Below are 27,498 nucleotides of genomic sequence, written 5' to 3' on the forward strand. Positions count from 1 at the left end.
AGAAACCAATTTCATTACATGACAGTAAAGGGATAATGTCACTGTTACTTACAAGAACACTACATGAAAAGATATTTTAAAAAAATGTGACAAGCTCATAACAAAATAGAAGAAATTTTACAAAATGGCTTTCCTGGTTCAGAAAGGCCTTTAGTGGAAAAACACACCTCCAATCAAGCAACTGTCAGGGAAACCAAAAATATATCTTCATAAAGTTGTTGTTTTTTCCTCAATTTATTCTCTAAACGTTAAATTAAAAGATTAAAGGACTGTTTGCTGACTTGTTAGCATTAACCTGCTCACCACAGGAAAATCTGTGCAGCTACTATTGTCATACATGAAAGAGATTTTATGATCTAATTGAGAAACTCTAACACGTCATAGATCAATACTGCATAAATAAGTGTTTTAACGTGTTTCCAGTTATTAAATGTTTCTAGAATAGGTAATTAGAAAATATTTCAACACTATTTGCTGAACTATCTCAGACTGCCAGATGTGGCCCCGCCCCTCGCCCCGCCCCCCTGCAGCGTCACCGCCCCTGAACACGGAACTGCGGGAAGCGCTGCTGTGCTCCGTCTCTACAGTGACGGACGAGTTGAAGACCGAGGATAAAGACAACAATTTCTCTGCTGGCTGCTGCTTTTGATCGCCGTTAATGTGAGTGACGGCATTATATGAATGTGCTCAAACCCACTTTTAGCAACACGGCGAGTGACGAACCGCTGAAATAGTCCCGCGACGAGCTAACAGTTAGCAGCTAGCTAGCAGGCTAAAGGACAGCTGTGCTCCAAAACAATTATCTGCGTGTTGCTGCTCGGTCGCTGCTGCATATCACTAACAGGTCTTATGAAATTAACTGTAGTGTTGGGAATGTGTCTGTTGCAGACAGATCTCTGGTTTACCTTGTTTTGTGCATGCGGTTGTCAGTGAAGTTAACTTGGGAGCTAAAAACAAAACACTGTGGTCCTCCCGCATCGTGAGGGCAAATCGTGATTTCAGGTTTTTGCTGCTGCATTTGATGTTAAATTTCATACTATAGTTGCTGTAAATGTAACATTTATTAATGTATTAGTCGTTGCATGCTTCAGGCCACAACTCACAGGTTTATTGTGGTTTTTCTCACCACACAGTCTTATCTTCTCGTTTGACAAGGTTTGTTTCATCAAAAGATATTTGTGTTAATTTCAACTATTTCTGTTTTCATTCCTGACAAAACCAGAGATTGTGTCTGTTTGTTTCACCTTGTGACCTAAACACATGCCTCCCCTTTGGAACCTTTGATTTCCTTAATTTCTGTTAACAATTTCTGGTTTTTAACCAGCTAAGCTCTGTTTTAAAGTTGATCGTCCAGTCCGACTGTGTTAGATAGATTTCTGTCCTCTTAGTCACCTCACCTCTTCACAGTTGTCTGTCAGTCCTGCTTTATGCACATTTGACAACCTTTGATGGATGTTGAAGTGATTTTCCCAAGCTACCTCAGTGAAGAAGACCTGCATGTTTTTGTTGGTCGTTTGTTGCTGTCTTGAAACAATGAAGCTGTCAAATGCAGCAGCGCCGATGTCTCTTGATAAGTGAGCTTTTCTGTCTGAGCTTCTGGTACTGATGACAATAGTCAAATTTCTCTGTGTATGTTTATGGCTTGGATCCGGCGACATCCCAGAGCATTTCAGTGAACGCAATTTCTGGGCTCCAGGTTGTCCAGATGATGCTGCTGTTCCCTGTTCTGAGTCTTTTGTGGACTGCAGGCAGATGACCAAGTTTATTGTAAATTTAGGTCTCGTGCTTTTTTTTTTCCTTGCATCGCTTATAATGCAATGCAACTTCACCGAGATCTAAAAGGCAAAATAGCCCTTGACAAGACTGTTTTGACATTCCTCCTGACAGCCTCATTTCAGCATGGATTATGTTTCACATGTGGCACTCTTTGCTTTTCGAGTGAAAAGGTGACGAGAAGTGACTTTCAAGTTAACGTGTTGTCAACTTTAAAAACACCTTGAGGAAAAGCTTCATCTTACATTTACATGCCTTCTATTACCCTGATCAGTTTTAATATGAGCTCTGACCGGTGAAGTGAAATTAACACCCACAATGTTTTTGTCTTGGTACCTGTTAATGAATGGCAAATATTGGAAAGAGAGTTAATATTTTTCATCAATGCTTTGACAGAAACAGTAAAGATAGATGATAATAGATGCTAGATTTGGAGGCGTTCGATGGTTGGATGTCTGGGTGGGAAGAACTTCTGCATAACTGCAGCCTTGGGTGTGTTCCCAGATTGCAGTCTTCTATATCTATTAAAATGAGTCCAAGTAAAATGCGCACACTTCAAATGAGTCCACTCCTCACTACTAAACTGAGCGGTTTAGCGGAGCCTTGAGTCCTGCACAACATGAGGGAGGAGGCCATAACATTCTGGTTGATCGGTGTATGTCGTGATATTTCTGTTCAGAAAACGTCTCTCTGAATGATGAGACTTTTTATTAGGTTTAGTGGCTACATTACTGTCTATCTTTTCTTAATGGGTACAGTAGTCCCTAAATCTAGATACCGGTATATAGATATTTTGTTCAACAGTGCAACTGTTTAAATGCCAGTCATGTGTTATGATCCAAGTCAAAGGAATGGTACAGTACAAGCATTGGCAGGTTTGCAGCCCCGAGCAAATCCAACAGCAGCAGTTCACAAAATATTGACATTTCATTTCTGCAATGGTTTTCTCACTCACAGCAGTTAGACAGCCAATTTATATTTCTGCTTCCTGGAGTATATTTTCGATTTATACATAGAGGTAGAATTGAACTGAACAGTAAAATTTGCTCCTTGAGTTCTCTCCCACTTTGTAGACCCTGGAGATTAGACAATAACTCTGCCTGACCAAATTCAGTCAAACTGAAGGAGTAGGACTCAATAATTTATAACCAAAAGGGAATGTGTCCATAACAAATAGAAAAAGGCAGTTATGTTTAGTTTTAGTGGCTGTTTTTATGAGATATAACTCACTGCGTATATTTGAGGTACTTACTGACAATAGAGCATTGGTATTTTTAAAATTGTTTTCCCACACAAATTCTAATCCCCCAACAGGGATTTTTACACAGATCACAGATTTCCCCCCTTTTGATAAAGCTTCATTTCAACTCAGCTGATACAAATTCTGATCAAAAGGTCTGGATGAGCATTAAATGCCCTGGCCGAAAGGAGAGCGGCCCTCAGCTGGCAGATAGGAGTCAGAAAGATCAGGGACAAACATATCTGTTCATTATGATTGTCCCAGAGCATTTTGTGGCTTTTTGAGGTTCGTCTGGCATGGAGTTCACTGATGTTTGTAGGAGGGAATCAGTAATAAAGACTCTGTCAAACCAGATATTTAGACTTTATGGATACAATTTCCTGGAAACACATTAATTGAAATAGATGATATGCCATTACAGGCGTGTTTGTGCCTTTCTCTATGGATGTTGCATGGTCTCCCTGTGCATGTGTGGGTTTGCTAAGCCTAATTCATGTTAATTGCACTCTGAATTACCCCTGAAGTGTCAGTATTGTGTTTGTGGGTGTGTGTCTCTTGCTCTGTGTTGAACTGGCCGCCCCCCTGACACACTGCACTGTGAAATGAAAGTATGCAAAACCACTGCTTTTAGTGTATAAAAGTTCAATCACTAGAGGAGGATGTGTGAAATGTAAATGAAATCTGGATATAAATATGTTAGTAATTTCTATAAAGCCACATGTCATCGACAAACGGTTAGATGTTTGTTGGTCACACATCGTCCCAAACATGTTGGAGGTGGGGATGTAATGACAAAGCTGTCTTTTCACACTCCTGTCGGTGGTCCTGTTTTGTTCTATAGGTTTAAGTGTTGCCACTTCATGTGTAGTGCTTGCTGTCAGTGTGTCTGCAGCGCTCTCTCCCCAGTTCCCTTCAGCGCCCACTGTCATGGCCTGCTGAGCACTTTAATTATCATATGCCATGTTTTCTTTTTTCCTTTATAATGAATCCGTTTAACATTTGGCGCTCACATTGTTAATGGAATATTGACAGGCTGAGGCATCAATTTGGTGAACTCTCCCATGGCATAGTTTAAAAAAAGCGCACACACAGAGACACACACACACACACACACACACACACACACACACACACACAGATACACACCGGTAGCCCCTCACTTAATTGTTAATCGTCTATCCGTGACACTTAAGAATTACGCAACAATACGGTCAAAAATTAAGTTTTACAGTTCTGCAGCAATTCATTTTATTCTCATTATCTGTTGTTTAATAATCAAGATGTATGAGGATTCCTGGATATTCGTGTTTTGGCTTTTGAAGGTACCGTTCAGCCTGGAGAGCCGTGTTAAGAGACCCAATCAGACAGAACTACCTTTATTGGAGGCATTAATTAGTTAATTCGTTTTCTCCAAATCCTTGCCCAAGAGTTAAGTGGTTAATGATGGCGAACTGTCTGCTATTTTTATCATGTTTCATAATAGTTTCACTTTGCTGTGTTGTTTTTAACAGTGTGTCAGCTGTGTTTGTGAATTCTCATGCATCTGCAGCAAAACCAGCGAGCGTTGTGCCTTATCAAGCTTTGCATACGTTTTATTTTCCGCGTCCAGCCATGTTGGAACATCACCTGGAGAAACTGCCTGAAAATAATCCCCACATGTGCTGGCTCCTTTTCCTCCCGTCTGTAGTCCAGCTGAATGCTGGATCCAGCGTCACACCCCATGATCCAATAGTTTTCACATGAAAAGGGGGATTGTTTTGACTTGTGCTTTGGATTTTTCCCTCATTGCTCAAATGGCTAACCGCACACCAGATGGGAAGGCATGTCGCCCGAAAATGCTGTGATCACGACTCGAGTAAATTGTGCTTCAGTTTTTGTCAAAGTCATCAGCATAAACTCCTGACATAGTGACACCTCTTTCTCTGTGGTGAGATCGAAGAAGCACAGTTTTCCCTTGTCTAAAGCTCATTTTCTGTTTCTTATTTGAAACAGTTCTCCTTCAGTATTTTTTTTCTCTCTCTTTTTGTTCTGTTCAAGAAGTGTCTCTTCAAAAGCCTTAGTCAGCTCGGGATTGATGATGGAGTTTTTTTTTTTTTTTAAATATATAAATCAGCTGTATGAATTGTTTGCGTTACTATTTCTATTTGCAGCAAATCCGACACGTAATTTTAAAAAATCTGCTCATAACTAAATTCCAAATGGACTTTTTCATGTATTAATCTATCATACGATATTGAAAATGTTAATTAAAAAATGGTTCTTTCAACTTTAGTGCAGTTAGTTGAGCTTAGTTTGTGTATTGTACATGAAAGTGAACAACACAAGTGTCCGTTGCCTTGTCTCACCGTTTCTTTTGTCTTTTTTCGCAGAATGTTCCGCTTGCGGGCGTTGTCCGCGGCTGCGGTCGGGCTCTCGCAGTTGTCTCGCCGTTATCACAGCGGCGCAGTGCGAGGGCCTGACCGGAGGAGACTGATGCTGGCGGCTCTGGCGGGGGTCACCGGGGTGTCTGCGAGTGCTGGACTACTCTGGACAAGGTACAGCTGACCTGTTTAGTTAGTACTAAATTGTACTCTTGAGAAAATAATAATAGTAATGCCTTTTTTTTTTTTTTCCCCCCCCACTCCATTTCAATTTGAAATTACTGCAATTGGCTGTCAAGGGGGCAATTGGATCCGGGCCGGTCTGCACACAGCCCTGTGATTGACTGTCAGTGGGAATTGGCTCCAGCTCTAGTGCTACTTGCAACAGTGTGACATGACTGGGGTTTGCAATTTTCATGCATCTCTCTGGCAATATTTTTTTTTATAGATTTTATATAAAGCCATGGTAATCCACATGAATAGCCCAACTCTTGGAAGACGTTTTCAAATCATAAATAAGAACACTTGCCGTTAAATAGCAGCTCTCGGCGTAGTTTGAGTCAACTTTTTTTTTTTCCTCGGGTTCAGTGTTTTTAATGCGATCTTTTACTAAAGAGGAGGCCGTTTAGTTAAGGCAAAGCGGCACGGAGGGCGTCTACGTGAGAGCTCCTCGGGGACGGAGTGACGAGGCTGCAGGAGGCAGAGTGATGGATGACGCCTCGGGGCATTTGAGACTGATGGGACGAGACTGTTCCAGGCCTTCACCCCGGGCCTCGCTCTCCCGCTGTCTCATTAAACTGAATCATTCTGCCTGGCCCCCCGACGGACCCGGCTATTTATTATTATTATTCCAATTTTCAATTTAGTCAGAAAAATGGTCAAGTGGGAGTTTGTCACAGTAAACCTCTTTGCGTTGAGCGGAGGAGCAACAGCAGCGCAGCAGTAATCTTCCTCATTTCCTCTTCTTTTGTCAGCTCTGTTTTGCATTACAGCTGCAGTCCATGTCTATATGCTAAGTAGGCTGCTCCATACTGTTTTGGCTCTACTAGTTATAATGCTAAATGATACAATATTAAATACTCTGCTAGTTAACCATCTGGTCAGATTGCATGACTTTATTCCTCAGATGTTCATCCGTATCTTTTATCTTGTGCCTTTGTTTGATTTTCTTTTTTTCTTTTTTCTCTTAAACTAGAGCGTATGCAGATGCAGGCCCTTCTGTTCGACACTCGGAGCAAGCAGGTGGAGAAGAAACAGACTTCGTGAAAGACACATGCCCAGAGACGGAGTCTGAGAAGTCGGTGGAGCCCAGCGGCGGGGAGGAGGCGGCGCAAGACGACGACGGCGGCGACGGGAAAAAAAAGAAGCCGCGCTCTGGATTCCGTGACCGCAAGGTAATCAATAGACAATAAACATTGAGCCATTCAGTCAGACTCCTGCTTGATGCTTCTCCTGAATGGTGTTTTGAAAGCCCCCCCCCCCCCCCCCGGCCCCCCAATCATTGTCCAATATGTAAACGCTGCCATATTTTGACAGAATGTTTGCAGAGCGACACACAGGTAATCAGCATGCGACTCTGCTGTCATAAACATCACAAATGTGGCGTCTGTACTGTTTTATTGCTGTTAATTAAGTAGCAGATGGACAAAAAAAGGCAACACAAGAAAAATGAAGAGCCTTTGAAGAGATGCCAAGCAAAAAGGAGTGGGGGGTGGGGGTAAGAATGAAGGTGTGCGAACAGCAAAAGTAAAGTGATGCAGTAGTACAACTACAGCTGGCTTTTGGCTGGAGATGTGAATATTGCACGGCGATTCTTGCCTGCAGTCCACATGCGTCAAAGGAATATGGATTGAGTTTTACAGTAAGTTTGGTGGGAAGTGTGAGGCCATTAAATAAATGTGGTCTTTGAAACAGGACTCAAATGCAAAGTTATGCAGCAGGAGGGGATTTTTTTTTCCACTGTAATGTGTGTTTAATATTCAGTGCTTTCACCTTCTTACTTTTAAACTGATTACCATTTCTCAGATGTTGAACGACTCTTTTCGAAAATCCGAGAGGGGGAAAAAAGAACAGTGATTTTTATCCTCATGTCTATGTATGTGTATTTTTGGTTAAGAAAGAGACTGCTTTAATGGTTGAAAGCAAAAGATAATTTTTTTTTTTTTTTTGTCTCTGTTAGTGGGAATGATAGGGAGATTAGTATGTAAGCTGGAGGGAGGCGACGGCACAAGCCTGGCTTTTCCTTCCACACAGCTGTGCTATAACCTCTTATCCAAACAGGAGGGTGATCTCTGCCGGGGACACACTCCTGGAGATTTCCCCAAACACCATTAATGCCTGCCAAAGCAGCGGAATCAACACTGAAGCATGTAATGGCCACCGACCTGAGAAGAGTGTGTAATTTGATCAAAGTCTGTGCAACACTCTCTCACACACTGGAACCTGATAACGGCCTCAAAAAGTTGAAGCTCTAAAATGCGTTTTCCTCCTCCCGGAGGGAGTTTCTCCAGTGTACGCACTCACTCGCTGTCACGTAGAATAACCAGCGGCTGAACACGGCTTCTTAACGCACGCCGCACCAGTCAGTTCCTCAGCTCGGCCGCATCTGTTTGAAACTTTCCGCCGAAACGCTGATGGCCCTGTCAAAATAAACATTGAGGTGGTTAATGTGCAGCAGCAGAGTTGACTCGGTTTCCTATTTTCCCAGCGAAAACATGACGCGCTGATAGTGCTGTTCTGATTTCTGTGGCGTCCGCGGATGTGTGTGACTGCGCCGAGTCCTCGGCCTCCCTTCATGTGTCAGTCAGAGTGACGACCCGAGAGCGCCATCCTGATAGAGCCGGGAGAATAATATGCCTCCTCATCAGGGCTGACAGCTCGCTGTCCCGCCGCCTCCTACTTCTTTAACTCCCTTCACACACTCATAACTCTCCTGGAGGTTATTTACTTTCAGTACCAGATTGAAATTTAGCTGCTCCTTTGATCTTGCTAATGTTTGCATGTATTAAACTTGTCTAAATGCGTGAATCTCACTTCCGAACCTGTGCAGGTGATGGAGTATGAGAACAGGATAAGGGCCTACTCCACCCCAGACAAGATTTTCCGCTACTTCGCCACGCTGAAGGTCATCAGCGAGCACGGGGACGCGGAAGTTTACATGACACCCCAGGACTTCATCCGCTCTATCACACCCAACGAGAAGCAGCCAGAGAGTGAGTCTCCTCCATTTCCCTTTTGCCTCATCCTCGTCGCCATTGCAGCATAACCCGAACCGCTCTGAGGCCACAACAACTCATAAGTAATGTCTCTGAGTGGAGAATTTGCAAGAAACTGGGGATTTCATCATCTAGACTATAGGATATCAATAAAATAAATCTTTTACACAAGGGGGCATGTCTGAAAGGCGATAGTTGATAGTTGCTGCTTTCTTTGCACTGCATTGAAAAAGCACTAATTCCACAAAATCTTTCCATAGATTTATGAATAATTCTGTAAATAATTGCCAGTAAAGGTGCTTCACCACATTGTTCATGTTTAATAGAGAAAGAAAATATTTATGTTGAAAGGTGAGTAATCTGAATTCTTTAGAAATGCATGGATGCTGTGTTCCGCAAGCATTCACAATGCTGAACATATTTGTAAGTAACAAATTCTGTCATACACATGTACGTCCCTGTGAAATTAAAAAATAAGGATCTCAAATTGAAGGAGGGCTGTCTTTTATGGAGATCATAATTGACTGGAGAAAATGCCAAAAACACTGCAACAGGCCCCCTAAATTTTAAGGCATTTCTGTTGGAAATAATTAATCATATGAAAAGCACTTAGCTCTCAGACATTTTTTTTTTTTTTTTTTTCCAATGATCATCACTCCTGTGGATGGGATGTTTCCGGTCGACGGTGCTGCGATCATCTCACCCCACTCGGCGCGGCGTTACCCGACACGCCTCCTCCCCACCTGGCGCCCCATTCAGCTGCAGCGACACTTAGCATGCGCTCGGCGGTTCTGCTCTCATGACAGTCCGCGGCGTAATGACCTTACCGCCTATGAAATATTGGGGGGGGGGTGTCTGAGCATGCTGTGCAGAGAATCATCCGCAGCGGTCGGTGTATCAATTAACCGCTTCAAACTGGAACGGATCTTAGGCGTCACACATGGAGCAGCTGACATATTTGATCTTCAGCCGTGGGAGGCTGCGGGAGGCGGGGAGCTTCGCGCGGCATCGGCGGGGTTTCCGTGCCGCTCCCGTCTACATGTGTCATTATTATTCATCACCAAAACTCAGTTTAGATGGGTGCGACGTTCCATTGAGCGCATTAGCCTTCATCACATGCTCGCAGTTGAGTTGTCATTGGTTACTGTCACTTCTGGCACATTCATTCACAGTTTAGGAGTCAAGCCGGCTGTTAACACTTAATAAGGACTTATCGGAGCATGTCACGTATGTGCCGCCGTTTCCGCTCACCTCAGCACATTCGTTTGATAATCACGTTCACGACTTGCTCTAGTTTTTGCCTCAGGGACTTCCTATTCTTAGCCCCACGACCATACTTCCTCTCTTCATGATTCCTCAGCTCTTCCTTTTCCTCATCCTTTCCTTTGCCCTCCACTAAATAGGAATTAAAGTAGTGATGAGCTGAGCACAACTGGGAATAGGAAAGTTCAGCTAAGCAGATGAAAAAGCCGAAAGTAACTGAAGTTTCCTTCATAGACAGCCGTCCTCTGTTCTCAGAGATCCTTCCAAACTGAAGAGAGTTTAACCAAGAGACTCTCCGATCAATATTAGTAAAGTCTAGAAAGTTGCTGATGCCTCAGTTTTTCTTTTAGATGATGAATTAGTCGCAAACTTGATGAATCCCTTTTAGTTGATAGATTGCAAAGACAGAAACTCCGCCTTAGAAATCTGTAGTAAAAGACACTTGACAAATCTGACATTCTGTTTGGAGACAGAAGCTAAGAGCCATTTCAAATGTCCCCTTTCGCTTTTTTGCCATCACATTTGGATTTGGAGCACACTTAGACTGAAAACATGCAGCTGAGCCCTGCAGTTCTGCTCCTTCTCCAATGAAAAATTACATAAAGAATACAACTATGTTTCAATACAACTAGCTGCTGGATAGGCAAATGGTAGATGCCTCATAAACGGCCTCCACAAGAGGACATATTTCAGCAGTTGTCCCTCAGCCCAGTCATCCTGTCCCTGATGGCGCCACCTGGACCGGAGGTGAATGAGCAGGAGATTGTTGGCCGTCTGGAGAAACCTGGACTGGGAATCTCTCCACTAATGCTGACGGAGCCAACTTTCAAAACTTGCCAAACTATATAATTCACTTTATTAGTGTTCGCTTTAATGAGATTATAACCCAGTACTGACTTCCTAAAATTAATGGGATTGGAGGCTGTGTTGGCAGGCCAGTGCGCAGCCGGTCGTTCATGTGATATAAAGACGCTTGTGTGACTCCTGGATTTTTTTTTTTTAAATTAATGCACTAGTACTGCTAGTTGTATGAATTAACTGATGAAAACAGTTCCTTCTAAAAGCAGAAAGTCTTCATCTCATTAAAGGGTACTACTAATTGAAATCAAGGTAGACCTGCCTTTATGGCCTCTTTCTAGATACATTAATAAAGTAAGAGAACTGTTTTGCTGCCATGCTGTAATTCAAACATTAACGTCTGCGTCGTTAAGCACTCATATTTCCTGCTGACGCTGTGTCGTTATGTAACTACATTGGTTTTCTGACATATTAAACATTTCGAAATTCTCATTTCAAGCTGCTCTGCGGAGAATTACAGACACTTCATAGTGTCGATCTGTGCGGTCAGCGTACCCGGGTCTCTCTAATAAATCAGTGTTTGGGAACTTGTGTCGTAACTGATGAGCAGGATCGCCAAATCTGAATGCTCATGATTGTTTATTTAAAAAAAAACTGGCAAACTGGAAATGGGTTATTAATGGCCACTATTAATCTTGAGAACATGTCATTGATTATGAAAGGTTCAGCTATGACACAAAGTAAATATAATTGCTCTGCTTTAACGCCAGGCATAAATCACCGTGCCCCCGGCGTAACTAGTCGGCCTCGCATCTGGTTTGTGTTCTGTTCATCCTAATTCACACGTCTCTGTTTATCTCCCTCCCTGTTTCTTCCTCAGACCTCGGCCTGGATCAGTTCATTGTGAAGCGTTACGACGGGAAGGTAAGGAGTGGCCGTCGTACTTGAGAAGATAAGAGAGCATCAGTTTAGTTATTGGTGAGGTTTTGTAAAATCAGCTTCACAAATTCATTCCAAACTAAATGTTATGGGATTTTGCAAATACGCTTGAAGTTAAATGAGTATTGCATTCCCCCAGAAAGTCTTAAAATGTATTGTTGCTTGTTTTCCTTCTACCAGAGGGGTTTACTCCCCAGAATGACCGTTTAAAAATGCCTTGAAGAGTCTGTTTATGTAGGAAGAAAGGGAAAAAAAAAAACTCTCTTCTTCTAATTCTTCTGGCCACGCAGATAAATTCAGTTTTATGCTCTGAGTTTGTTAGAAATCTGCCCTTGAAGTGTTTGCATACAGTTCATTGCAGTGGATGTGTTTATGTGCCTCAAAACACTGGAAAATTTTCTTCAGAAATATAATATTCTGCCTTTCCTAAATAATACACAATCCTTATTATTACTTATGCATTTTCACCATTTTACACAAAAACTAAATGGTTTAAGTACTTCCATATAAAGAGAAATTAAAGTACAAATAAAGCTGCACTTTATTGGTGTAAACAGAAGTGTGTGAAAATTTCATGTTAATATCTTATTAAGGAATTATACTTTTGTAACTCAAGACGATGTATTTGCACAGTGGGTATTAAAATACGCTCACACACCTGGTGAATTGAGTGTCAGGTTGTAAATTATGTCTATAGTGTGGAAAGACATGGAAAAAATGATCTTAAAAATAAGAAAATTAATAGGATCACCTCACATCCGAACTTGAGCACATAGCAAGTCTCAGTTCATAGAAATATAATGACCATGCAGTAGCATAAAGAAGTACTTCCTGTGAAGTGCAATATAAATGAAAGTACGTTTATTTATTTATTTATTTTTTTGGTCTAAAATGGCATTAAATGAAATCTGACTCTTCATAAGCGCCTAGACGACAGACAGGAAGAGAGGTAACCTTCAACAAATACATGTTTGCTGAAGTATATGATAAAGTACTATTGAGTATTTGTCATCTGCTGTTTTTTCTTTGATTCCATGTTTCGGTTTATTTTATATTTAGATCTCACAAAATGAATATTTAATTATTTTTTTATATGATTTTTTTTTTTGCTTATTTCTTCAAAAGGGAAGCAAATTGATGGTTGTCTTTTGACTTTATTCTTTATTACTTTATCTTTACATCTCTGCTTCTGGTGCTGCTTTGCGGTCCACTCTCTTTTATGCTTCTGGAGCGTCCCCTAATAATCTGAATATCTTGCTTTTGAAGGCTTGTTTGAGCTGTAAAGCCGTTGAAAAGGGATCAACTGAAAAGATGATAAAGAGGACAGATCTTAGATTTATCAGAATTTCTTTAGTGCCCAGGTAATTAAATATAGAAAAGCCCCTTTATAGTCAGTGGAACCTGTCATAGGGGCATGTACACAGTGGCACTGTGGCCTCTGTGTAATGATCTATTTAAAGACAATGAGAGCAGGTTAGTCCCCAGCGGTCACATAGCGGCTTAAAGGAGCTCCTCTCTCTGTATTTGAATGACCACATTTTCATGGCCAAAGTAAGGAAACTGTAATCAATAAATGTAAATCGCCGTCGTCATTGTTTTCATCGTCGCTCCCCTTGATATTGATTTATGACCATTACTGGTCCGTCATAAATGCCAGGCTGCGTCTCTCCCTCCCTGCAGCTGATCCTCATTCTGAGCAGCAGCACGTCGTCAGTATAACGATCATCGTTTCTGACCTCGTTACAAAATTCACAAGCCCCCCGGTCGAAATGAGTCTGTGCTTCATCGACTTACTCTACTGAGGAAGTACGTAGTATGCGTTTCAGTGTCACGGGTTGCACTTTCTGCAGTTGGGGTTGAGCACAACTTTAATTTGTGTAAATATTTTCAGAACCTTTGCTCACCAAGTTTAAAGAAAAAACAGGAACGAAGCACTGTTCATCGACAGGCCTCGTCTGCTCATGTAAATGTTGCCCATATCTCCAGGCCTCGTGCTTCCTTTATTTGCCATGCAAATGTCTTGGACACGTGACTCTTTCCGATACTGTATTTAGCTTTGTTTGTCCCCTGAGATTTTTCTGCCTTGGCCAGAGAGCTCTCGCCCCTCCCTGGCTCTGCTGCCCACCCCCACCCCCTTTTCTTTTTTTTTATTTGCCTAGAGACACATGTTTCTCTCTCATTGGTTTAACAGTCACCTCCAGCTAGTTGAAGGAGGAATCAACCATTTGAACTTCCTGCCAAGCCCTGAAATCTGGCTCTCAAGAATCTGAAAAGCTGCCATCGAGCAGACAAAGACGAAAACGGCTTGAGCGAGTGGCGGTGACGCAAGATCTGGAGTGTGTAAATCATTGAAGTTGATGGAGGGCGTGGAGAAGCACAAATGGAGCATTTCATCTGGGGGCTTGGTGGAGGCTGAAGTCCACGGCGAAGAGAAGTGAGGACTTCTCTCTGTCGACGCTAAGGAAGTCGTTAATTGCGATTGCATGTGATTACATGTTCATTCGGTTACTGCCCTCCTGTCGGTTATTCCTCAACTTTAAAGACGTTGGGATGCTTTCAGCCTGCCATGATCTGATGTTGATGTGACATTTTTAACTGTTATTCTCACATGGTCCTATCAGCCATCCTGTCTTGATCACAAAGCAAGTAATTGCTGCATTTTCTCTCTCTTCTCTTCCTTGTGAATAATGATCATCCTCAATTCCCTGTCTCCCAATATCTCCACTTTTTCTCTGTCTCCTACCCCCCCCAAAATCATTCCATGAAATGATCCCCGATCTCTCTCCAAAAACTCCCCCCGTCCCTCCCTCTCCTGTCTCTCTCTCTCTCTCTCCCTCCCTCCCTCCTTCCTTCCTCGCCTCCTTCCTGTTCTGCCCCTCCCTCTCTGCAGGACTTCTGGCAGGTATGGGGTGTGTGCCGAGCAGCATGTGTTCACCTGAATGAAAGAAAAAAAAAAACTGCACTATTTAGCCTCTGCCTTCTCCCTCTTTTCTTCCTTTGATTGCTCTCTCTCTCTCTCTCTCTCTGTCTTTTCTACCTTTTGATAACTGACTCTTTCACACCTCTGTAGTTATACGGAGGACTTGACTATCCACTGTTGTTAGTTCAGGGGAACGGCTTAATAAATCCATAGTTTTTCAGCTTTTATCACATCTCAGTGTCGACACCAGTGTCGAAGCCTCGGTGAGGCTCGTGACCCGTATGAACAGTTTCACTGAAACTGTGGTCAGTGCATATGTTTTCTAACAGGATAGTGAGTAGACCGCAGATAAAACTGTGTATTTACAGCCACTGTAAACTTGCAGCAGATGCTGAAGAAAAGGCCGTGGGCGGGAGCCGAATAAATAACCTTTATTGTGCATATCATGTAAAACTTCAAATAAAAGCTAAGTGCCACTTAACAACAGGCCAGGTGTGGCTGTAAGTCATTTAGACCTTCATTTTAATTCACATCCTGCTGCATTTGATCGGAGATGACTGTGTGATTGCATTAAATTGGTGTGTGTAGACCACTGAGCCCTGGCCAGTCGGCTCCGCGCACAAAACAGTTCAACCTCGATCTGAATGACTGCCAGTCAAGACAATATGACGATAAGCTAAGCGCGGCGAAGGGCAGGTCACAACCAGTTTCCCTCACAACGACGGGGAGTGTCAGATACCAAAGTACACACACGCCGCATTGTGTGTGTACTCGTATTAAATATGCTAACCGTATCTCTGTATTATTAATCGGACATTGAGCTATAGACTGTCCCGGTGCCCTTTATTGTTGGCGGCAGCTGCGTGCCATGCCTTTCCTGTTGAATTATTAACAGTGGAGACTATAGTTTGCCTTGACAGGGATTATTAAACAGGGCAGCACTGTTGTATAATTTATAATCTACCACTAAAGTAAATTTCGGACACTTGTGCTTGTAGTTTATGACGAAACTTTAGTGTTGCAAATGCTGAGATGCATAAGTAGCCGGTCAGGTGAAGTCTTAGCGGCGCTGTTCCCCTGCACTCCGTTTGCCTTGCTTCACAAACACATTTACTTCTCATAATTTCATTTCCAAGAGGTATCAGCCGTAGCTTTCCACATGCTTTGGCACTCCAGCCGTTTTTCCCCCAGCATGCACTTGCTCTATTGCCTGCATCTCACAAGAGAAAGTCACTGGTGGTGGTGGTGGAGCCCCCTATCTGCGCATGGTGGCATCACGGGGTGGTTTGGGAGTTTGGAATCTGGCTATTCTTAGCTCCTGTCCAGGCTGAATTAATGTGCTTGAGAGCCTTCACATCCTCTGGATTGCTCCGATGTGGGTGCTGCATGGTTTCTGTAGAGCATGGTTTAGAGTGACTGGAGGACTGCAGCACTCGGACTGTCCATGTAAACTGTGTTCAAGCCTCCCCCCTCACGCCGGGCTCCTGGTACGCTGGTAATGTGGCTGGGAGCGGACGCCTGCCGCTCACAGGCAGCTCGGAGGGGCCGCTCCAGTGGAAACGAGCTGCTTGTGATACCAACTGCCGCCGCGTTCACCGATTTCTGATTTTCACAGGAAGCTCCCGGGGGCCGGTGTTCGGACTGTCATGACTGTTTTTCTTTTTTCTGTACTTATGTTTTCACTCTGTTCCTGTTCTCACATGTTATCCTTGACCTCTAAAACTATTTCACACGCACTATATATTTCAGACCCCTCTTCCTCATTCTCTGGCTGTTTTCCCTTCTCATTTATTAGAGGTTGGGTTGTCTCTGTCAGATCATTTGTTCTGGCCTCTCTTATTAGACAGCTGCTGTTTTTCAGTGAGCAAAATGTACTTTTTGAGTCTTCCACGTCGGCAGTCATTATTCTGTGTAATTATAAGATAGCACCACCTGGTTTGGAGTTTCCCCTGAGACTGGGGTTGGAAAGTTAATACATTAATGTTCTCTCTGCCGATACACCTGATTACACACATAAAGGTTGCTGGGTTTAATGCTTAGAAGGAGAACTTATTCTTTTTTTAACCACTGTCATCGTGCCTGTAGTTTCTTGTCGTGTGTCTCCTGTAGAAGAACTATTTAGTGTTTGTTGTGTTCACTAAGATCGGATTGGTGACGATTTCCTAAATGTTATTGTCACTTCGGTAGAGTCCACTCAGCTCTTTCAGCCTCGATCAGAGACGTCAGACTCGGGTCCGGGTTGATTTTGCCCCCGAACGCGTCATTTGGGATTCCTTTTGCTTCTGCGTTCTCATCTTTCATTGTACCTGCCAAAGTGACTATAACCCAGAGCGACCACATCAAACAGGAGACATAAAGGAACCCATTCATTTTTAATGCTTTTCCCACCAACCATCCCCCCATTTCTTTCATTTTGCACTGTCTGTCCATCGTCCATCACCCCCCCCCCCCCCCCCCCCCCCCCCCACGCTCCACTGGACCAGGTTCTGTTCAGACTTACCTGTGCAAAGGATTGAAATGTCACTCAGTTGCAGACATCACTCCAGCGCGCGCACGCCCTCCACACACACATGAATAGAAGGTGAAATAGATTGTAAGCAGTCTCTAACTCTCTCTCTCTCTCTTTCTTTCCATCCTGAGGTTTTGTTCTCCAGAGGCGGATTTCCACCCACTCTCATAAATTCATGCCTTTTTTTTTTTTTTTTTTTTTGGTGACATTTCTTTTCCTCCTATACACATAATTCCTTTAGCGGGATAATTAATATTTAAAAGGTTTAACTACAATATTTCATGAATCACTTTCCTCCTTGTACCTTATGATCTGCAGTTGCAGTGTTGGAGATGATCAGTGGGAAAAAAAACCAACTGCAGCTGCTGTATTTATGGAGAGAGGGTCGTCTGATGATGCCTGGACACCGCGATGGCGGCAGGAACAGGAGCCAAATAAATGGCTTGCAAATTGCATAGTTTTAGTTCCCCAAATGATGATGTAAGTGGGGTGCAAAATTGTGTATTAAATTATCCCTAATTTCAATCACGGCCGCTTCAGCAGCTGCGTGTTTCCTTTCATTCTGACATAATGACGATGGATGTGAGCAGGGCGAGCTTCCTCACTGTGATATAATGGAAGCCCTCAGGACGGCGCTGCCATGTGGTCGATTTTATCATGTGGAATTGTTGATAAACAGCACAAAATTTATGTTTGGCACTCAATAAAAAATGAAAATAATGCTTCTGTTTAAGCCTCTTGAGCGATGTACCTCGAAAGAGTTTCTCAGTCATTGTGTGAAATGAGCGGAAACATTCATCCCCTTGCATGCACGCCTCAGAGTGTGCACAATTCTACAAATGAGATTTGATGGTTCCTTGAAGCTTGACTCGTTGGAATCTGGCCAGGGCAGCTTTTGGACCGCTCTTTAGCCTCGTGCACTGTGGGATTTAGCCCCGACCAAACCTTTAACCCGGTCCGCGTGTGTGTAAACGATAGCAGTGCATTTCCCCGCCCCGCCGCCGCCGCCGGCCGTGCCAGCTCAGTGTTTCTGCTTCGGCTCGCCGCCTCTTCGGGCCGTTCGGCTCATCATCCGGACACAGCCGGAACAATGGCCGACATGTAAAGACACGTGTGAACGCACGGCCGGGCTCAGGGGCAAGACCGCCGGCGGAGAACTCCTCCTCACATGCACGCAGAATGATATGGAGCTGACGCTGATTCACGTACAGACAAATGATGCGTTTGGTGTTCATTAACTTGAGTGCTGCAGCGATTAGCTTTACGGCCATTTGACGTTCAGTGCTTTGGGAAGAGTCTACGGCGACTGTTAAATATCGCCTCAAACGTAGTTGGGAGTTGTTTCGGCGCTTGAAGCGGCTTGTTTTAATAGCCGTAATCTTCCTCTGGGCTGCTGTTTCAAAACTCACAAACGACTCAAGCTTTGATACACACACTAAATCTGACGCCATAAATCAAGTCACTTAATTAAATGCATTTTTGTTTTGTTTTGTTTTTTTTTTGTTTTTTTTTAATTATTATTTCTTTGCTGAGCTCTCAATGCTTTGTATTTCCAGAGGCTTCTACCAGCGACAGTTTTCCACTCTTGCCTCGTCCTTCACCTCAGCCGTTATAAGACCTGGGCTCCAGAGGGGAAAAAAAAAAAAGTACAAGTAGGAAACGTGCAGCGCAGCTCGATACTCGCTCTGCCCGACCTCCGTCTGAGCGCACAGTGTTACATCATTCATTTGCCGGAGAGATGAAATCAGACAGAGTGTCAGAGAAAGCGGGAGAGGGAATCCTTCGTCATCAGAGGAAGCTGTGGAGCAACATCCTGAAAGAGCCAGTTCTAGTTTTCTAGCCTATGTTCTCACAATACCACCAAGAAGAGAAGTTTCTTTATATTCAGCACACTCAGTTGCTCTCACTCAAATATGCACTGATTTGTGTTCATTCATTGGAATTTTGACCTTTCTTTGGGGGTGTTTTTGTCCTTGATTCAGGACACTGAAAAAGTAGATAATTACATCTAATGTGCTCCGTGCCGCTGCTCTGGTCATTAGAACAAGATCCAGTGTGTTTATGTCTCTTGTGTGTGTGTGTGGCTGTCTGTGGGGCAGCATTAGTGTGTTTTTGCTCACTGAAAAGCAGAGTTGTGGGTTTTGGCGTCACACCCAGAGGGCCTTCTGTGTGTCTCGTTGTTGTAGAACTGTAGGGAAAACACCAACCTCTTGTGCAAGCAGAAATGCTGGGGAATAAAAAACAACATACATCTATTTGTTATAAATTCTCTATTGCATTGATGCTCCTGTGAATCTTTAACTCTCCAGTTTTCCTTCTTTATCTCTCCGTCACCTTCTTTCAAACTGTAGCGCAGCTCCACAAATAACCTTTCTCTCTCCGACCTCCCGTCTTGCTCCCACTCCCTTCTCAGGAAACACAATCAACTTAAATTGGGGGAAAAAAAGCTAAATTTTTGCAACCTGATTATGCAGTCAGTGCCGTATGAGGAGGGAGTTGGTTCGGTGGAAAAGGATTTGAAGGAATTGTTATGCTAAGAAGGGGGTGCCACCAAGTTTTCATGTTCAGCTATGTCTTTCCTAGTTAATACATTGTTTTTGCCCTTTTTTTTTAAACAAATCTGATTACTCCGCAGTCAGCGCTGGCAGTAATGCTTCAGCTGCCACCATATTTATAGTCAGAAATGCTTATCCCGCTCTTCTCTGATTTTCAGATACTGTTGTTCATGCACGCTAATTGGAATTACAGACTTTCCAAACCAAGAGACATAATTGAATTGTTAATTTTGAGTGGCATCCCCTAATTATCTTGTTTCTGACAAGATGGTTTCTGAATGCGTGTGCGGAAGTGTGTGTGTGCACCAAAATGAATGTACATGTGTGTCTTTGTCATTCAAGGCCCTGCTAAAGTCAGCAGAGGCCGCGATGCTCTCTAACCATTGTCTCTCCTTCCTCCTCCTCCTCTGAAATGGACCTCTTTACAGACGGAGGTAACTCCACCTGGGCTCGGCATAGCCCAGCCCGACCCCCTTCCCCCCCCCTTCCCCCTTCCTCCTGGGCATGCACTGTCGGTCTGTGTGGTGGAGCGTCCTACTCGTTGGACACTGTTCTTTCAAGTCTCTCTTCACCGAGTGTGTAGTGTGCATGTGGTGGAGTCACACTCTCATGCAGTGCTGTGGTGATACACATGTTAACAGAAACACATCGAGTCGACTGTGTATTTTTGTTCGTGAAGAGTCGTCAGAGTCACTTGGTTTTGAATGATCTCTACACTGGGTTATACTGCAAATATGGTGAATCAATAGTGTGTGTGTTTGTGTGTGTCTGTGATGTTTTCTCTCTCTCGCTCTCTCTCTCTCTTCGTGTCGATTTCACGCTGTGAGTACAGTCTGTTTGTTACTCGACTAATCGTTTGCCACTACCATCGTCACCCGTCCGTGCGGCTTCATGTGTATGCAGCACTTGCATGACAGTAACCGAGATAACCTGTTGTCTACTGTAACTTCTGATGTGTGTGTGTGTGTGTGTGTGTGTGGGAGACTGGTGTGTGTGTATACAGTTACGTGTCAGACGTACACACACCTGCTTTCACACACATAACACCACACCTGGGGTGATTCTAGGAACTAAACCATATGCTGTGAATAACATTAAAGATGCTTAAAAGGCCCTTTTTTTTTTTTTTTTTTTCTTCTCTCTGTGACCTGACCGAGCAGAAAATAGCCCAGGAGAGGGAGAAGTTTGCAGATGAGGACAGCATATTTTACACACTGGGAGAATGTGGACTGATCTCCTTCTCCGACTACATTTTCCTCACCACCGTGCTTTCCAGTGAGTATGTTGTTGAACTGTGCGGGCTGTCTGGAAATCCAATCGTTCATTTGACCTTTTTTTTTTTTTTTTTTTTTTAATTTGAAAGTACTTCCTGTGCAATCTGCTCCGGCTCTTCTTCAGGCACAAGGCGAAAAGGTGTGAAGTATCTCACTGCGATATTTTTAGTGTGGAGCTGGCTCACAAATGGTTTTCGGTTCTCGTCGGTCTTCATCGTGCGACTGCCGAGCTGATTTCTACGAAAATGTGTTTGACAGAATCAGTTTGTTTTCGCCTTAAATAACATTGGTACGGGGCACAAGGAGTAGATTTCACATTAATGCTTTTGCTCTGAATATGTCAGAGTTCGTGGTAATGAAAATGAAACTCCATCCTCTCCAGTGGCTAGTAAACTTTTATCCCCAGGCTTAGCGAGACCATTTATTCTAATCCCTTCGTATGGAGGAAGTCTCTGGGGAGGTTTTCAAGGACAAGTCATTTTAAGCAGATAAGGCAACTTGCCTTTAGCTTGTTTTCAATCCATTTAACAAGGCCACGAAAAAAAGCACAATGAACATGTTTCGGCCACCAGATTCGCACGTCGCTTCGTTGTAGAACTTATTTATCACTTTAATGCAGTCTGAGTCATTAATGGGAAAATATTTTTGACCTTTTAGTCGAAGTAGCTCAGTGTTTCAACTAATAAAGGGTTAAATGCTTTTATTAGCGTAAAAATGTAAGCATTTCTGACATCTATGCAAAGCAGGTCAATTTATGATGTTGTATAACAAACCATTTACAGATCAGCAGAGCAGGATTTATTATCTCTTTATAATCTCATTATTTCATGGTTCTGAAGTCAATATGCTGGCTAAAAAAAGCAAGAGATCAGTGACTTTGACCTTAATGTGATGGCTGAGTTGCTGCAGCTCTTGCTAGTAATGATGGATTTGGTGTTTTGGTGCATCCTGGGAACTCGGGGCACCTTCAGAGCTCCTTCCTGCAGCACAGTATTCCTCAACTGGAAGGAATTATATAGAACGTAGGGGTGATCAATGTTTTGTATCATCTCTGCGTAGCTGTTTGATATATAATCACAACAAAACGACAAACTAAAGATCCAAATCGGGGTTTAAAGATCTTTTTCAAACTGGAGGCCACTTCAAGGATAATGAGCACACAATGAATCCAAACAACTTCTTGTCATCACTACTTGTTTCCTGAGTGTTTTGAGTTTCTCTTCGTGTTTGTGCTGATTTTCGAGCCTAATGAAGTAATGCCAGGAAAGATAATGTTTAACCGGCTTTTGGCTGTGTAGTCAAAGCTCAGTAGTTTTTGTGACAGATGTTCAGAAATCAACATGCAGGACTTTTCCCGATTGGAGAGCAAACGCATATTCAAACAACTTTGATGCAAAATGTGTAGCAGCTTCACTCAACCAGGCAGTGGGAAGTTTGTTCTTGCAGCATCGCTGTTGGAAAAGAGTGGTGTTGATTTAGCAGTAATCAGAGTGGCTGTTTTCTCCGTGCGGAGCCCACTGCTCACCCTCTCCTGCGGTTGGTTTTGTTGATTCGCTCGTTCAAGTCGTTTGTTTGGGCCGATCCAGTGCAACCGCCGAATTTAACGTTGTCGTGGATCGATTTCAGAATTTGCCCCCTTTGTGTGTGTGTTTGTGTGACGTGTCCAGCTCCCCAGAGGAATTTTGAGATCGCCTTCAAGATGTTCGACCTGAACGGCGATGGGGAAGTGGACCTGGAGGAGTTCGAGCAGGTCGGACTTTGGTCACATCTTTCATGCAACAGCTGCACACAAAATGCTGATTTTTTTTTTTTTTCCAACAACAACTCATAAGTGCTGCGTGTCAGTCTGTGTATGAAATCACTGTCTACCTTCAGATGTGGGCTTCTGATGAGTAAGTCATTTGCATTATTCAGGCAAGCTGTGTTAATGTTACAGTGTGACAGCTCATTATACGCGGTTTGAAATTAGACTCATTAAATTGCTTCGTATACTTCAGACCTGCCTCGCACTGACATTACAAGCGTTTTGATGTTGAGTTACTTCATTAAATTACAATTCCTGTGAGACTTGTGAAACTTTTTGAACATTTACGTGATCCAGAATGTGAGTTTTTAGAATATAAGTATTCCTGAAATTTGCCATTTGTTTTGTTCTTCCTTCAGGTCCAGAGCATCATTCGGTCTCAGACCAGCATGGGCATGCGGCACCGCGACCGCTCCACGACAGGAAACACTCTGAAGACGGCCGGCTGCAGCTCCGCTCTCACCACCTACTTCTTTGGAGAAGACTTGAAGGGAAAGCTCACCATCGGCAGCTTCCTGGAGTTTCAGAGGAAACTGCAGCACGATGTGCTCAAGCTGGAGGTAAGAGAAATGGAAAAAGGCAATAGAAATCCTCTGGAAATGCACTGATATGATGCACTTCGTTGAATGTGACCTTGAACTTTATTTTTCAGAGTTCCTGTCGTCACAAATGACTAAACGGAAGAAATAGCAATAATCTTACACAATAGATGTGGATTAGTTGAGAAGCATAAACTTGGTTATAAGTCTCTCTCAGCAACTGTCCAGATATCTGCCTTGTTGAACAAATGGTCTCGCTTGATTAGTGTGGGCGGCGCCTTATTTCATTCACTGGAGCATTATGGGCCGCGGCGTCTGAAGCTCCAAGAATAGGACTGGAATCAGCCTGAAAGCAAACGCTATCTGCCGGATCTTAATGATGCCACAATGTCAGAGATAAGGCCGATGTCATTTTAAAGGGATAAGCTTCTTTTTCTGACACGTTTTTATTCCTCCTTCTCAAATCGTCCTCCTGATGGGTCCGTCACTCGTCTGTGTTTCCTCTGTTTGTCAGTGCATCGTTAGACTCGGCTCGGCCGTTTGTGCTCCGGAGCAGCAGGAGTGAGATGTAGTGACCGAACGGTCACCTCTGGATTTGTTGAACTCCCAGTTTATTTTCACTGCCTCCACCAAGTGGAACAAATTGGCGTTTTGAGGGAAGGGAGGGAGCCCGGTGGCCGTCAAACACGCTGGGATATAAATCGACTACAGCGACCTGACACGGCCGGGAGCCGGCCGCCATCCTCCTGCGGAACATTCTCAAAACGCACATGCAGATTTAGTATCGCCGGCGCCCGGCGTGATTCAACCTGAAGCCTGACACCAATATTTACCGTTTCCATCTCCCCACGCCCTCTCACTCTTATTAAGTCGTTTGTCGCGCCGCATAACACTCACTTCCTGTTTCTCTCTCTCTCCTCCTTGAGTTCGAGAGGAACGACCCCGTGGACGGCAGGATCACCGAGAGGCAGTTCGGCGGGATGCTGCTGGCCTACAGCGGCGTGCAGTCCCGCAAGCTCAAGCAGATGCAGAAGGGCCTGAAGAAGATGTTTAAAGATGCACAGGTAGAAAAAAAAATCAAGGTGCTTTTTTTTTTTCTCTTCACACACGGGGCTGAAGTGACGGGCAGGCCGTGGGCGCGCGGCGCTCTTGATGCTACGCTGTGAATGCTTTTACTAATTGGCCTACATTAGAGAGGCTGTGACAGACGGTGTGTGTGCCCGAGGGAGAAAAGGAGGCTGTTCTGGGAAATTTTCTTTGCGGGAGAACGGTCCACTCGGCGGCTGACGCTAGCGTCCACCTGATTGACACTTTCTCCAACTACCGCTGTCTTTATTTTGTGAAGAGTCACTTCTTATCAAAACGACCACAAGTTACCACTTTTTTTTTTTCCTCCCTGTCTGAGCTTATCTGTGTCTCTTCGCTCTGTTTCAGACTTTTCCTTCCTCCTCCTCTATCATCTCCACTTACTGCAGACAAATGAATTTGAGAAAGTTTTTCAGCTTGTTTTTCTGAGGAATCAAACTTGCACCTCCGTCTCTCCCCCTCTCTTCCTTCACCCCGCGCCGCCGCCGCCGCCGCCGTCTCAACGTCGGCATAACCTGTAATGGAAACGAGAGGAGTGTTATTTACTGCCCGGGACCAGCTGTTCACTCTTTTCTGTAAACGAGCTCATCGGGCGCCCGGCAGCTGTGTGGCTGCGAACGAGTCCGATTGTGTGTGTGTGTGTGTGTTATGTGTGTTTTACGCCGTCTGTTTCCCTGTCCGTCCGTAGCACACTGTTCATCCATGTGCGTCGAGAGCTTCTGCTCACCTCCTCCTGTCATTTGTGTCACGCCGCTGAGCTGCTCCCAGATCCGGCGTTGTGCTGCCTCAGCTCTTGTCATGACAATATTTTGCTGATTTTTTTTTTTTTTTTCTTTCCCCCACAGAATTTCCACGAGTGAATACTCCTGTTCCACTGACTATATTTGTGTTTTTTTCTGACATGATACTCACCTGTCTTGTCCAGGGCGTCACATTCGAGGAGCTGGAGAACTTCTTCACTTTCCTGAAGAACGTGAACGACGTGGACACGGCCCTGAGCTTCTACCACATGGCCGGAGCCTCCATAGATAAAGGTACGCCCACACGTGGCCTTTTCCCCCTGACATCCTCCCAATCCCACTAATTACTCTCCTTCAGACTTTCCTGCCGTCACTTTCCTCCTCGGCCTCTCAGAGCTGTTAACACTCAGCCAGCCAGATCTGCTTCCCACATCTTTTTTTTTTTTTGGCCTGGCTTTGCTCCTAAAACCCAGCTCAGCCGTTTGCCCATCCATCCATCCATCCATCCGTCCTCTAACCCTCAGGGCCTGCAGTGGCATGCATATTTAAATTGAAGAAACGCCGATGAGCGCATGACAGATCACTTCTAACTCGCAGCTCGGGCGACTGATGCCCACTGACACATGCCAGCGCCGCTAGGCGGCCCGGGAGTGGATGGTTCGGGCTGAGCCATCATTTAATGCTCGCTCTGCCTCTCCTTTGCACCACGACAGTTTCTTTCATCCAAAAAAAAAAAATCTATCTTTGAAGAAAAAATGTCTGTAAATCCACAAATTGAAACTATCCTGACTTTACGATGTTGTTGCAGCAACATACGTATTTCTTACACCAAAGCGTGCTTGAGGGCACCGGACTGCGTGCAGTTCTAGCCGGTCGCTGCTTGTCCTTTCAGGATCCATTAACAGCATCATTTTCACACCCTAAATGGAGTTTAATTTTGCGAAGAAAAAAAAAAACCTTTTGTGTGATATTTGAAATATTACGGCGCTAAATGTCACGCAGAGTGCAGGCTGTACTTGCGCCGCTCTCGCTGCTGAAGGAGGTATTTACAGTCATCGCTCAAGAAGCCTAATTACCGAGCGTGAAATCAGTGGTTAAATTACTCATGTTTCCTTTATCAGCTTCAGCACGGCATTGCTGAATATATCCATCTGTCAGGATCCTGCTGATGGAGTTCAGAATGTCTGAGCAGAACATCCTGGAGCTTCTTTTAGGTTTTTCGGTGTTGATGTGATTCAGTAAATCTGCATCCCACTGTAGTCCAGACTCCGAATCCGTCTTTCCACTCTTCAGGGATGAAAGAACGTCGGGTGTGACCGTTTCTTTCATCTCGTACTCAAACCCAGCGATTTTTTTTCGCACCAGTCCAGGACAATTTCTCGAACGTGGGAGTCTAGTCTGGAACGGCTCATTGTCTTCGGCGAAGGTAGAAAAGGCCACTAATGATGTTCTCACTGGTGTGATTTGACACTTTTTTTCTTTCTTTCTTTCTTGCCATTTTGTAGGAAGATTTTATTCACTCTGGGTAATTTTTTTTGTACCCTCCCTCCCTCTTCGAGAGCTCTTGGAAGAATAATAATCAGTCATGACGGACTCTGCAGCTCGCCGTCCGTCTTCACGCCGTACAGAGATGCGGATGTACGAAACGCGCTGGCTGTGTTTATCCTCCTCTCTGAGTGACCCCCTCTCTCTCTCTCTCTCCCTCTCTCTCTCTCTCTGTGCCTCCCTCCCTCCGTCTCAGTTACCATGAAGCAGGTGGCGCGCACCGTGGCCAAAGTGGAGCTGTCGGACCACGTGTGCGACGTGGTGTTCGCCCTGTTCGACTGCGACGGTAAGCAGCCGCCCGAGCTCATTAGAGCCGGCCGCTCTAAATATTTATGGCGAGCGAGCTGGAAACCATCAATAAATGCAAGTCATCGCCTCCTCTTACTCACTCCTCCTCTGTTATTTCATCATCCCCCCCCCCGCGTCCGTCCTCGCTTGACCCCTTCAGGGAACGGGGAGCTCAGCAACAAGGAGTTCATCGCCATCATGAAGCAGCGGCTGATGCGCGGCCTGGAGAAACCCAAGGACATGGGCTTCACCCGGCTGGTGCGCGCCATGTGGAAGTGCGCCCAGGACACCGCCTGGGACTTCGCCATGCCCAAGACATAATGATGCGGCGGCGGCGGCGGCATCAAAGGCTTTCTCCTTCAACAGGTTTCCAGAACTTCAAACTCCTGCGTCGAACTCGTTGAAGCCGCAGCTGGGAGGAGCTTCGTCCATCATTAATGCATGTTGCTGCGATCCAGGATCGGTTTAGTGACTGGCGAGGCTTGACGCGGCGCAGCGCGTCCTGAAAAAAGGCTCCACTGATGTGTCACTCATGAGTATTTGTCAACATTTTCACATAGATGAATGCAGCATCGGCTCTTTGACCGCTTGGCAGACACTAAGACTTGCACTTAAATGTTAGAACTTCAGTATATTTTAAAAGAGAATCG

General features: G+C 44.3%; 1 protein-coding gene across 4 annotated transcripts; it reads left to right on the forward strand.

Annotated features, from left to right (window-relative positions):
- Nucleotides 1–535: 535 nt before the first annotated feature.
- Nucleotides 536–27,352, forward strand: micu1 (mitochondrial calcium uptake 1). Of its 4 annotated transcripts, XM_030106175.1 has the most exons (14): nucleotides 536–660; nucleotides 5,383–5,547; nucleotides 6,569–6,767; nucleotides 8,423–8,585; nucleotides 11,530–11,573; nucleotides 14,479–14,490; nucleotides 20,001–20,006; nucleotides 20,733–20,847; nucleotides 22,514–22,596; nucleotides 23,010–23,210; nucleotides 24,116–24,253; nucleotides 25,201–25,309; nucleotides 26,757–26,846; nucleotides 27,009–27,352. In XM_030106175.1, the coding sequence occupies exons 2-14, from the start codon at nucleotides 5,384–5,386 to the stop codon at nucleotides 27,167–27,169; spliced, it is 1,485 nt and encodes a 494-aa protein (XP_029962035.1). In that variant the 5' UTR covers nucleotides 536–660; nucleotide 5,383; the 3' UTR covers nucleotides 27,170–27,352. The 4 variants fall into 4 exon arrangements, with proteins under 4 accessions (XP_029962035.1, XP_029962037.1, XP_029962038.1 ...); XM_030106177.1 differs by lacking the exon at nucleotides 20,001–20,006; XM_030106178.1 differs by lacking the exon at nucleotides 14,479–14,490.
- The last annotated feature ends 146 nt before the right edge of the window (nucleotides 27,353–27,498 follow it).

This window comes from Salarias fasciatus, chromosome 13 (genome assembly GCF_902148845.1).
Source record: "Salarias fasciatus chromosome 13, fSalaFa1.1, whole genome shotgun sequence".
NCBI classification, from domain to species: Eukaryota; Metazoa; Chordata; class Actinopteri; order Blenniiformes; family Blenniidae; genus Salarias; species Salarias fasciatus.